The sequence below is a fragment of the Orycteropus afer genome, unplaced genomic scaffold (genome assembly GCF_000298275.1).
Source record: "Orycteropus afer afer isolate SDZICR_OR568_19922 unplaced genomic scaffold, OryAfe1.0 scaffold00084, whole genome shotgun sequence".
In the NCBI taxonomy this organism is placed as follows: domain Eukaryota; kingdom Metazoa; phylum Chordata; class Mammalia; order Tubulidentata; family Orycteropodidae; genus Orycteropus; species Orycteropus afer.
In genome coordinates this window covers 10,768,150-10,780,805 of record NW_006921671.1, presented here as the reverse complement: position 1 = coordinate 10,780,805, position 12,656 = coordinate 10,768,150, and the positions used below count along the sequence as shown (strand labels likewise).

Genomic DNA, 12,656 nt, shown 5'->3' with positions numbered 1-12,656 from the left:
CAGCAGAAAAATTTCAGGGTGTTCTGGGGTTATTCAAACACTTGCTAATCAATAATTGAGTCAAAATCTATTATATATGGGATGGACTAAATATATATTGACCCCAGAATATCATAACCTACGGTGGAATATATTTTAATATGTATCATTAACTATTAGAGTTTGGCATATGCCTTCTCTCATAAAAGCAGGATATAGGAAAAAGTGTAAGTTAAAGATTCTGAGTAGTAGAATTTGTTATGCAATTTTGTTTGTCAACTTAAGTACAAATTTTAAATTATTACAGCCTGATCCATTATATTCTTTCCTACTAGAACAAAAATTTTAAAATTGGTTCAAAGTTTTTTAGTCTTTACTAATTCTTCAATTCACATATACTTTTAAAGAAACATTATATCTGTGTAGATAATTAAGCGGATTCATTTCTATACCTCCCACAGAGAAATTCCATCTTACTGACTTACCTTTGACATTATTAGTTAGCTTTAAGTACATGCAATTTATTTTAATCCACAAAACTGTTGCACTATTTAAATATGATTAATTGACCTTAAATTGCTCCCTATATTTTTAAATAGTCATATACATTGATAATCTGTGTGGGAGGCAAGCTGTAGGTATGAGCATGTTCTTCTCCCTGTTTAATGTTTGAAAAACTAAAGCATAAGTGATAAAGTACATACAACAAAATGACTAATCAATTGAATAAAAGGATAAATAATAAATAGCCAGCTACATAAGCTGTTTGGTGTTACACAGACTTAGAGATTGCTTTCACTTCCTCATTTAACAAACATTTAATGAGCTTAGCACTGTGTTACAAACTGGATCTAGCAGGGGAGACAGAACCACAGCAATGGCTAACTGGTTCAGAGGGCTCATTAGGGATTTTATTTCCATATTTGGGCATTTTTTGCAGCTGCAACAAATTTAATAAGGATTCAGGCAAATTCAGAATGAATTCACCAGAGATCGTTCATTTATAGAGAGGATTTGGCAGGTGAGAAATTTAGATCTGATTGTTTTATTAGTGAATGCTTCAGCTGCAACATTTGGTATGACATGCATAAAATTCGACTTTCCACATAAAACCTCTACTTATATTTCTTTATAAAAAGTTAGCATGAAGCAATGGGAAGATGGAAATTGTGTGCAAGCATCCAGCTTGTTTAAATTCTAGCATAGCACAAGCCTTTTTCTTCTTAATTCGTCGACATAAAGTAATTGCTTGATTTTAAAAACTTAGTCTCATAGAGTCAGGCAGGATTAGGAAAGTCCCCTCCTACAGGGTATTAGCTTAAAGAACCTGAGCAATGTAAGGATGTGGTGGTTGTGTACCATCAAGTCGGTTCTGACTCATAGTGACAGACGCTGTATGGCAGACTAGAACCGCCCCGTTTCCTAGCTTGTGATCTTTATAAGAACAGATTGCCAGGTCTTTTCTCCCATGGATAGTTGATAGATTTGAACCACCGACTTTTCAGTTAGCAGCTGAGTGCTTAAACACTGTGCCACCAGTGCTTCTTAAAAAATGTGGTTTAAAAAATATATATTGCCCATATAGATGAGGCACAAACATCAGAAGACTCAATGGCTAAACTGGCTTCTAGATAGCCTAAGTAATTATCTTAATGTACAAAATGCATACTTTTGCCCCAACCAGACACCTAATACATAAAAGCAGACAGTCAACTTCCCCACTGTCGTTGTTGTTGTTATGTGCCCGAGTTGGACCCTACTCATAGCGACCCCTCCTTGGGTTTCTGTAGCAAAAAGAGTCTGGCCTCTCCATGTTGGGATCCCACTGAGGACCAGATCTAACTGCTGCAACCAATCATAATAGCAGTGTAGCAACTGTTTCCTTCTTCTAGTTAATTAGAAGCATTAACACAATTTGCTTTCCTCCTAAAGTTTTACCTGTTGCCTTGGCCAAAAAAATATCATCTGGAATCTAAGTTTTCTTTGGATTAGATGTTTTCCTGATGTTATTAAGTGCTGGGAAGAGAGCTGAAATCTATACATCTCATTTTATCCCATAAGGGAGTCTTATACATTAATTAGTTATTAAGAAAAGTAGGAATAAAAAATGCCGAATGTTCTTGTAGACTTTGTAAATTAATAATCACTCATTCACCAAACATCAGAAATCAGGGGACAGATTTGGAATAGCCTAATTTCTTAAACTCGTTATAATGAGCTGTTCATCAGGATTGAACTTTCCAACTCTTCTAGACAGGACATAGGGAAACTAAGTCAGGCCATGGTGACATTTGGACTCAGGTTTAATATGCATGTATAAATAAGGATTGCATATAAGGTCTTTCAGGGGAGTTGAACTTTGGCAGTGGTTCCAAAATACCTAACAGGATAATGTCCTTATCCAAATGTCATTTTAAAATCCCATCATATATTAGCTAAGCTTAAAATATATCACCTCATCAGCATATCTAAAATATTATTAATTAATAATAATATCTTTCCTCTAGATGCTTTTAATGGCTTCTTCAAAATGATCTAGTTATTAAAATTGAATTGCAAAATTAGCATTGCAAAATTTAACATAGCAGACTAGCCATGGTTGAAATAAAAATTAGATTAATACCTTCAAGCAGATTTCTTATTACAATGTAAGTTTTATAAGTTATAGAGCTCTGGTAGCATAGTGCCTAAAGCACTTGACTGCTAACCAGAAGGCTGGCGGTTCAAACCCACCAGCCACTCCTCAGAAGGAAGATGGGGCAATCTACTTCCATAGTGATACTGCCTCAGAAACCCAAGGAGGGGTCACTATGAGTCGGGTCCACCTCGACAGCATATAACAACAACAACATCAATCATATTTTTACAGTAAAACAAATGTGTCTATCATGTGAATGTAGACATTATGTCTTGGAAGACAGCATGATGGGGAACAGGTATCCTCAAAGTGTGGTCCCTTAACTAGTAGCATCACCATCACCTGGGAACTGTTAGAAATGCAAATTCTTGGGCCTTATCTAGACCCACTAAATCAGAAACTCCAGGATTAGGGCTCAGCCACCGTCTTTGATAAGCATCGTCCGTAGGATTCTGATGCACACCCCAAATCTGTGAATAACTAGTGCAGAAGTGCAAGTATAGGCTGTGCCATCAGATTGACTTAGGTCCAACCTGAGTTCTTCCATTAACACCTGTGTGATCCTGAGCAAGTTAATTAAATTCCCTGAGTTTTTTTCCCTTGAATTTGTAAAGTTGAGAATGGCACCTGCCTCACAGAAGCCTAAGGAGAAAAAGAGATAACATAAAGTGACCGGCACAGAGCAGGTGCCCCAAAAATACTAGATTCTTTTGTTTCTCATCCAGGAACATGACATATAAAAACAATCAAGGAAACAAATAATTTTTCACAATTTAGCTTTTGCCCAATGTGTTGTTTCTAATTAAACAACTTTGCCAAGACTAATTTTTTGATTCCGAAAAATCCTAGTGTAGCTATTGTTTTGTCTCTCTTAATTATATTTTGTAGTATTAGGTTTATAGCTTTAAATAATACTTATTATATAATAATAGTGGTAACAATGAATCTCATTGTTACAAACATACCTGCTCTGAATCCATGATACACACCAACTATGCAAATCTGATCTGTCAAATTCAGCGCTTTGAGAACATATTCTGTAAACGCTGGCTCTCTGTGGAACCCTCTCTCTAGATCCATGATGTAGTTCCAAGTGTGTATTTGAAAATATATTTTCAAAATATGATTTTTACCATAAATACAATATTATTTATAAAAAATAGAGTTTTACTGTTTCAATAGCTCTTTTCAGGTGCCTGGGCCCACTCCCTCTCTCAGTGCAAGGATACCTTACACAGATCTTACTTAGACTGCCTTAGTGTGAAACAGTGGAAATAGCAAGGACTTGGTGTGGTGAACCTGATTTCCAGTCTTTCCTTCTCCACTTACTCCTGACATTTAAAACCTTAGTGAGCCCCAGTTCCCTAAACTATAAAAAAGGACATAACATCTTACATACCTTGAAGGGGTATGTTGAGGATCCTGTGAAATATATATAAAGAAATGTTTTGTAAACCATAAAGCATCATAAGATTGTAAATCATCATGTAACTTGTGCATCATCACAAAGATAATGGTGTTACAGTGGTATTGGTGCACTATTTGGGTCTTCTGAAAAACACACAGTAGATCTTTCCTCTAACCAACACTGACCCCATTTACTCTCTGTGACAAAAATCTACAAAGTGATTTTCACACACCTCTCAAAGATCAGTTTCCATAACACCAAAAGCAGCAAAACACCAGTATTAGCAAAGCTTCCTCTGCTGTAACACCCTGATACTTGTTAAATACCGCCTTAATCCAACATCATAAAATCACATATTGCATTGCAATTATTTTCTAGGTGTGCCATAGTGTCCCTACTCCTCCTTTTCCTCAAGTGTTCACATTCAAAGTGATTATCATTTGATTCTAGTTAACTTATAATGAAGCGATGGTAATCTTTTAAAAACTAAAAGGATCTTGCTTTTAAGTGTTTTATAAAGTCTTACGCACTGTCATAGATCAGTACCCAAGCTTAGAATAATTTAACACATGTACTTGTGGTGAAAATAGATTTTGCTTTAAGAAAATCCAATATAGAAAATTCACAGAAAGATATGAATTATTAATAACTGACAACAGGAAAAGGAATTATCCCAGGGTTTATTTACATAAGCTATTAAGTGGAAACTGAGAGAGCTAATTAACATAAACTGCTTTAATGCTAACAAGTTATTACAATGAATAGAAGCCTAAAACATTATAGAAATGCAGTGGTAAGAGCACAGAACCATACAATGAACCAATTTCATTGTTAAACTAATAATAATCAAATTCTTAAATGAGTATAGAAAGAATTGTTAAAGAACTCTCAATAATTTTTTCATTATGAAAAGTGGCAATATTAACGTGGTTATTCATGAAAAATTAATGTCAAAAATTAGACGAATCCCTAAATTGTAGTTATGACATCTGTGATTTCTTTCAGTTAATTTGAATTTTGAGAGATGTGACATGATTTGGTACATTGCATTTTAAAACATTTTACATTTAACCTGCATTCTTTGTACTTCCTCTGTGTGAATACACCTTCATGTAAAAAAGTCATGGGGCTATAATTTGCTTTTTAATTCCAAAATAATGTCACTGTTTTAAATGGAAATAATCACAATTATCAGCATTTTCATTGTTTCTTTTTCTTTTTTGTAGTGATATATACTACTTGAATTATTGAGCATATAAGAAAATTCTAAACAATTTCCATCATCCTTTTTTTATTTAAGAGTAAAATTCAAGGATCTGTCATCTTATAAGCAACTTCTTCACACAGCCTCAACAAAATTACAATAGCATTAAAATAGTATGGTGCCCTACTTCCAAATAGCAAAGAAATACAGTACTGAACAATCTCTAGTTTTGGGGTATTTTTAAATTTATTTATCGCCTAGGGATCTACTGATTTTAATACAAGGTACAATGCTTTTTTTTTTTTTTTTTAGCTGAAATTGGCATTTTATAATTTTCATAGAAAAAACATATCAAAATGTTTACCAGTTAAATATTTCAAAAAAAAAAAAAAGTGTGATAACCTGAAAATGTCAGTCATCTGATATAAATAAGAAACTTACTCATGTTGGTTAAGTAGTAAGTACCTTGGAATGCTTTAAACATGATGAAACAATCTACCAAAACACATACTACTCCCTAGTCTTTATTCACACAATGTAGCATGAAACCATGATGCTTTTGAAACTCTGTGCAGAAATATTTATTTTTTTGCAACTATTTTCTTCAAAGATTGGTATGTGGTATTGACAGTGTAATCTACTTGCACAACTAGTTTTGCAATAATGTTCTACAAATAACTGTAAATAAGAAAAATGTAAATTTCATGTAACAATGATTGCAATCTTTTGGTAGCTAAAAGAAGTGTACAAGTTGTATTGAAAATATAGAATATATACATTATTTAAGAATGAAATATATAATTTCTGATCTATTTATACATGAAAAATCAAGAATTTGTAAAAAAATTATTTTGGGAACAAAGGAAGTAAATCTCATTAGCTAGTTAGGATACTTTTATTAGAGAAGCCAACTATTTCCAACATTTTAGGTACAGTACTAAATATAGGCATGGTGGTGCTGATGTATTTCATGAAATCATGTAATTCTAACAGTGCTCCTGTTTTACTGGGTTTCATCAGAACTCTAGCAAGCCGGACTGAGTGGTAAAAAAGCACTACACAGAAAATTAAGGAAGCATAAAAACATTTCACTTTTTATTGCTGCAAGTTAAGAACACGAAACATTTACTAAAACATTTTCTGTTTGGTTACTTAAAATTTCTCGTGGCTAAACAGACTTTAACTTTTTTAACTTATATACAGAACAACTTATATGTTTGATTCATTTTTTCCTTTTACCAAGAATGAAAATGTCCAGATAATAATTATTTTCACTTGCCTGAGTTTCACACATTTTTAATTCATTCCCTAGAATTGTTTATGTATTCTTTAAGAAAAAAAATTATCTTCAAAGAAAAGTTTTTAAGAAAATTTGGTCGTCAGAATGTGGCATGTTCTAACGTAAAGACTGTTTAGTTGAGTTAGTGGTTTAGATTCCACACCTTCATTTTTAATGGAAAAAATATTAAACCCCCATGAGAGTATATTTCCCTGTATGATAAATGAAAAAAACAAATACAGATTATCTGAAAGAAATGTATCTAAAGCAAGGCTGATTACAAAATGAGAACCTAAGTATGAAAAAGCTGAACATTAAAAAGCTTTTTCAATGTTATCTTGCTATCAGCTCAACTGGGGTGTAGGGGTTGGTTCAGTAGCTATGTGAAATAAAATATGCATCTAAGAGTTCAATTAAGACAAAGATCATTTTTAAATGGGTTATAATTTTTCAGAAAGGAGCCCTGGTGGCATAGTGGTTAAAAGTGCTCTGCTGCTAACCCAAATGTTGGCTGTCAGTCATCCCAGAGGAGAAAGATGTGTCAATCTGTCCATAAAGATTTACAGCCTTGGAAACTCTATGGGACAGTTCTACTCTGTCCAATAGGGTCACTATGAGTTGGAACTGACTAGTGGCCGTGAGTTTTAATTTTTAGAAGAAAATGGATCTTTAATATGTTTATGGACCATAAATTCTTGCACTGTTCATATTATCCTTTGAATTTTCAATAATCATAGCAAGAAAAACTGTGATCAGAAATACAATCAATTGGCATATAAATGACTATGTATGTAAATTTAAAGTGCATATTTATATTCTATGCCTAAGGGAAAAGCCCAAAGTCCCTCCAAAATATATCAGAAGAGGGAACTGGTCATTCCTGGCATATGTTGTGTCTGAACATAGCTATTAAATGATGCCCTAGACCAATTCTTCTCACTCCTGATAGCTTTCCAAATTGCCACCATCTCTGAGGCTGCAGAAAGGGCACACCTGAAAACATAAGCAGCACATAAGCAAGGACCCTTGTCCTTCTCTAAGTGTGTGCTACAGCCCAGCAATGCAGAAGTGGTGCCAGTGTCTACTTACTATATATACATACGTACAGAAGCACACCTGCATTTTAAATGCTCACAAAACAATACACAAAGCTACACATTACCAAGGTACTTGGATAAAAGGAATGTTCCGTAATATAAGGCTCTTTTCTTCATATGCCACTAAAATATATTTTTAAAAACAAGTAGAAAAAAATGTGACAAATAAAGATGAAAAGCACAGAATTCCCAGTTTTCAAATAATGAGCTGACACAAACACAGACCAACTTTTCAAATCCAGTGTTTTGCTGGAAGTAGTTTTGTGCTCAGTATTCTAAACCACAGGAAAATGTTCATTTAATGTATAGACATGTGTGATGGTATGATCTTATTCTAGACTACAAATCAACTCAGCACTCTTCATTTACTATTCTGTCTGTACTCATCACTCTAATAACAGAGAAGCTCTAAATACTTTTTTTTCTCTGTATCTTTTAATATTTACAAACTGTAGACAAACTCTTAGGTGATCCTTTAGCAGTGTACACTTATTTGGAAGTGTGCATTAATTCACTAGGTAAGTGATGAAGCCAAAGGCTTTTTGATCTTACAATACAAGTTTCAAATTAATAAAACACCCATGGTGACAATTTAAAATTTAAGAGAAAAGAAAAATATGCTAACCTGAAAGAAGCCTTTGATTTTACTCACCAGATATATCAGATTTTGACAAAATTTATTCCTATTAGCTTACCAGAAAACTACTAAAAAGAAATAGAAGAAAACATACCATTTACAAGTTTGTTAAAGATACAAGGACAAAGAAAAGCACATCTCTGACAAATAGTATTTATTATGTTTGTCCATTTTAGGAATACCATGCACATTACAGTCAATTTGATTAATATATTTTACTTAAATAATTACAAACTGATTTTGTTGTTGTTGTTCTTAATTACACAGACTTTAAAATGTATTAGTATATTCTACTTTCTTCCAGGGTAAATGCCTTTTCTGAAATTTAACATATCAATTGACTGTATATTTTTTTCTATTACTTTTTTGCTGAATACAGCTTTAAATAGATTAAATGAGCATAATCCTTTAAAGTACATTTAAAGTGAAACAAATTAAGATTGCCCACCATATTGATTTCTCCTTGTTGTAATTAAAATGTGTAAACTGCCACTCAAAATAGAAGTGCAATATCTGACATTTAGTCATCTGGCAAAGATTTAGACTTAGGTGAATCACTGCACTGTTATTTGAACTGAAGCATCTCATAATATGTATGTAATAGATTTTGTATAATACAAAAACTTTACAGCAAGCTATTTGAATGTTTATTAAAAAATTCTCAAAATGACATGGAAACTTGTTTACTGTATAAATAAAAGCGCTTATACATTAAAAGTGTACATTATTCTGTACTTTAAAATATCATAAGAAATATCCTAAGGGCCTCAGTTTAACCAGTATAAGGTACCACACTATCTTCATATTCCAGTAGTGTCTGTCACAAAGCTATTTAATCTTTACTTTAGTAAAGGATGTATGTATCCCTTGTTTTAAAAGCACCAAGAGAATGAATTGCTTTTCAGTATAAAAATACTGATAAAATTATTCTCTATGCTAATGTTTTTTTATAAAATTGTTTCTTTAACATAGAGCGCAAAAGAGATGGATGAGCATGTAATAATAGTTCTACTAAAGAAAGGGGTTCTGTGGTCAAAAAGTTTTGACAAAAACTGGGTCAACTTTATTTACCTTAGGCTTTCATATACATTATCAAGCTCCAAGAGGAAGGTTAGGAAGGTGAGTTTCCCAAATATATTTGGCCATGAAAACACCTTCTTCACAGATCTCCTGTGATCAAAGTTCATAGGAACGTCCTTTGGAAAAGGAATAAGTTAGAGACTTGTGTAAAGAAGGCTAACACAAAGTGTCATTTGGCAAAAATGTGCATGAGTAGTATCATATGTCTTTTGTAAAGTATGAGCTTTTTGTAAAGCTCCTCAACAATAAGCTTCCAAATAAGGGTGATTATTATAGTTAACCTGACAATAGTCTAGCAACTGCACTGTCTTTAACCTGGATGTTAGAATTTCAGTTTGATGAATCACATTATCACCCTTATTCAACCTGAAGGACGTACAGTGTGGTTAATGTTTACTTTTTCCTACAATACTTCCAACTAAGAGTCAGTATTTTTTATTGCTAAATGTCTTCTCACATTATTAAATACATGTTCGTGAAAAAAAATTAAGAGTTAAAGGAAAAATTTATTTACTCGCACATTCTAATAAAACTGACCAAGTGAATTTTACAGCCAATTACAGAAAATTATCAATGCCAAAATGGCTATATCTTACTTCTTTCCAGGGTTTATAAAAGTGAAAGTTGGCTTAAAATTGTCTAAGCATTATAAAAATACACTCCCCAACATCTTGCTATACCCCCTCCATCCTTTAAGAAACATGGAGTTATAAACACTATTAATTTGATCACCAGCCATATGAAAACCATGGAACTTTGTGTTCACCTTTGTTGTTGTTGTTATGTGCCGTTAAGTTGGACCCGACTCGTAGCGACCCCTCCTTGGGTTTCTGAAGCAGTATCACTATGGAAGTAGATTGCCCCATCTTACTTCCGAGGAGTGACTGCTGGGTTTGAACCTCCAGCCTTCTGGTTAGCAGTCAAGTGCTTTAGGCACTATGCTACCAGAGCTTTAGGCTAAAAGATATTCAATTAAAGTATATATATATATAAAAAAAAAAAAATGTGGCTTATTAAAATTTCATTAAGAAAGACTTACAATATTTGCCAAGAAAGGCACTGAATTAATAAACACAGCACCTGAACTTTACTTTCCAATTTACTCAGTAATAAAAAAAAAAAAACTCACTCAGTAATGTTACTGTACCATGGAGTCCCAGGTGATGCAGATGATTAAGTGCTCGACTACCAGCCAAAAGGATGACTGAACCCACCCAGAGGCACCCCAGATGATAAACCTGGCGTTCTGCTTCCGAAAGGTCAGTCTTGAAACCCCTCTGGAGCAGTCCTACTCTGTACAAATGGGGTCATTATGAGTCTGAATCAACTTCATGGCAACTAGCAACCATGGCCACCTGCTCTGTGCCCCAGCTTACACAGATCTACTCAGAATACTTGTTGGTTTAATAATCAACAAAACCACCAGCCATTGTCTTCATAAAAGCCAAATTTCTTATTTTTGAACACTTAAAGTGGTAGATTGATTACTTTAACTTTGTAAACAGTTGGCATTAGATATAAACAACTATTTAACAGAACAAATTTAATTCTTGACATTCCATTAAAAATATGTTTCCTTTCCAGAAAATTTAGATTTAGAGAAAGATCCACTTTAGGTTATCTATGTAGGAAAACTGTTAATTATTCAAAAACTTGTTTTCACAGAAGACAATAAAAATAATGAAGATAAATGTACACTGTAAAAAAAAGGAAAAGCAATGCCTCCTATAGTCTTATTTCACTATAGATTAATTTATGATCCACCTAAGGTGAATTAAAGGAGTCTTGGTGGTACAGTGGTTAAGTACTTGGCTGCTAACTGAATTGTCAGCTGGTTCGAACCCACCAGCCACTCCATGGGAGAAAGATGTGGCAGTTTGCTTCTATATAGATTTTCAGCCTTGGAAACCGTATGGGGGCATTTCTACTCTGTCCTTTGGGGTCATAATAAGTCAGAATCAACTTGATGGCAGTGAATTTTTGGGTTTATTAGTACAAGTTTTTAGGAACTATGATTTTTTTCTTCATAAGCAAAGATTCATGAAGTTCTATTCTTTGATTACGTAATGAAGGATAAACCCTCGTACAAATAATGCATAAAATCCAAGTTTCCCCTTCTAGCTAGCCCCCAAACACCAACAACTACAATAAAATCTGAAAGTATAATATATAAGCTTCAAAAAAAAGAAAACCAAACCCACTGTCATCAAGACAATTCTGATTTATAGTGACCCATCAGGACAGAGTAGAACTGCCTAATCAGGTTTCCAAGGCTGTAAATCTTTATGGAAGCAGACTGCCTATTCTTTCTCCCATGAAGTGGCTGGTGGGTTTGAACCACTGACCTGTTGGTTAGCAGCCAATGCTTTAACCACTATACCACCAGAGCTCCTGATGTAAGTTCCACATAAGTATAAATTAGTTCTATCAAGGTTTTCATTGCCTGGCTTCTTATACAATCTGTCTTGTAAGTATATTCCTCTAAGCTTATATTGATAAAAGTTAAGGCTAAGAAATATTTACATCAATTAATTATAGAGCAATATTTTATGGCATTAAATAGATACTTTTCTAAAAGCAACAATATCCCAAAAAAAAGACATCTTTTTTATTGCTTGAACTGTGCGCTAAGGTAAAAATAGATATAGAGAAGTGGTTTAACAGGTAGGAACACAGAAAAGCCCCAAAAGCTTTAATTTAAAGTAGTCCAGTTCTGTTCTTCCATGCAGAAGAATTCACAATATTTCTTTAGCTTTCAAATTCTAGACATTCAAATTGCCATAGTGCCCTGCAAAAACTAAAACAAGGAAAATCATCATCTAGCAATAATAGAATGATTTTTCACTATTTGATTAATTATATTCCAGGGAAGCATTTTCAGAAGTTTCCAAGACTTGCAACTCAAATACTGGTTTGAACATACTAGTAAGGTAATGTTGAGCCTGTATTTTCCATCTACAAATATAACAAAAACAAAACAACAACAAAACCTACAACATTAAAGCAAATGTGAAATATAACTTTCCTATAACATCAATTAAAAAAAAAAACTAGAATTGGAATCAGGTTGATAGCAACCATCTGAAATAATAAATACCTTTATTATATTACAAATTAAAATTCTTTTCCCTCTTAAAGGATGTATCACCACAAGTAACTATTCTTTATAAAAGGAAGGGTATTGTTTTGCCATTAAAAATGATTTGGGATTTGGGTGAAGAGAAGGGCAATGTACCAAATGTGAGTGATCAATATAGTGGCATTGAGGAAGAGAAAGACAGAGAGAGGTACATGGGAAGTACAGACAACAAAGATGAACCCTTTTGCACATATA

The 12,656-nt window shown here is 33.4% G+C and overlaps 1 protein-coding gene across 1 annotated transcript in view; it reads right to left on the bottom strand.

The window, feature by feature from the left end:
* Nucleotides 1-786: 786 nt before the first annotated feature.
* Nucleotides 787-12,656, bottom strand: part of GCA (grancalcin) — a 30,440-nt gene continuing 18,570 nt past the window's right edge. The window contains exons 7-9 of the mRNA XM_007941857.2: nucleotides 4,017-4,039; nucleotides 2,960-3,069; nucleotides 787-919 (exon numbers count right to left, since the gene is read on the bottom strand). Coding sequence (XP_007940048.1) covers nucleotides 787-919; nucleotides 2,960-3,069; nucleotides 4,017-4,039 — 266 coding nt within the window. The remainder of the gene's footprint in view (nucleotides 920-2,959; nucleotides 3,070-4,016; nucleotides 4,040-12,656) is intronic.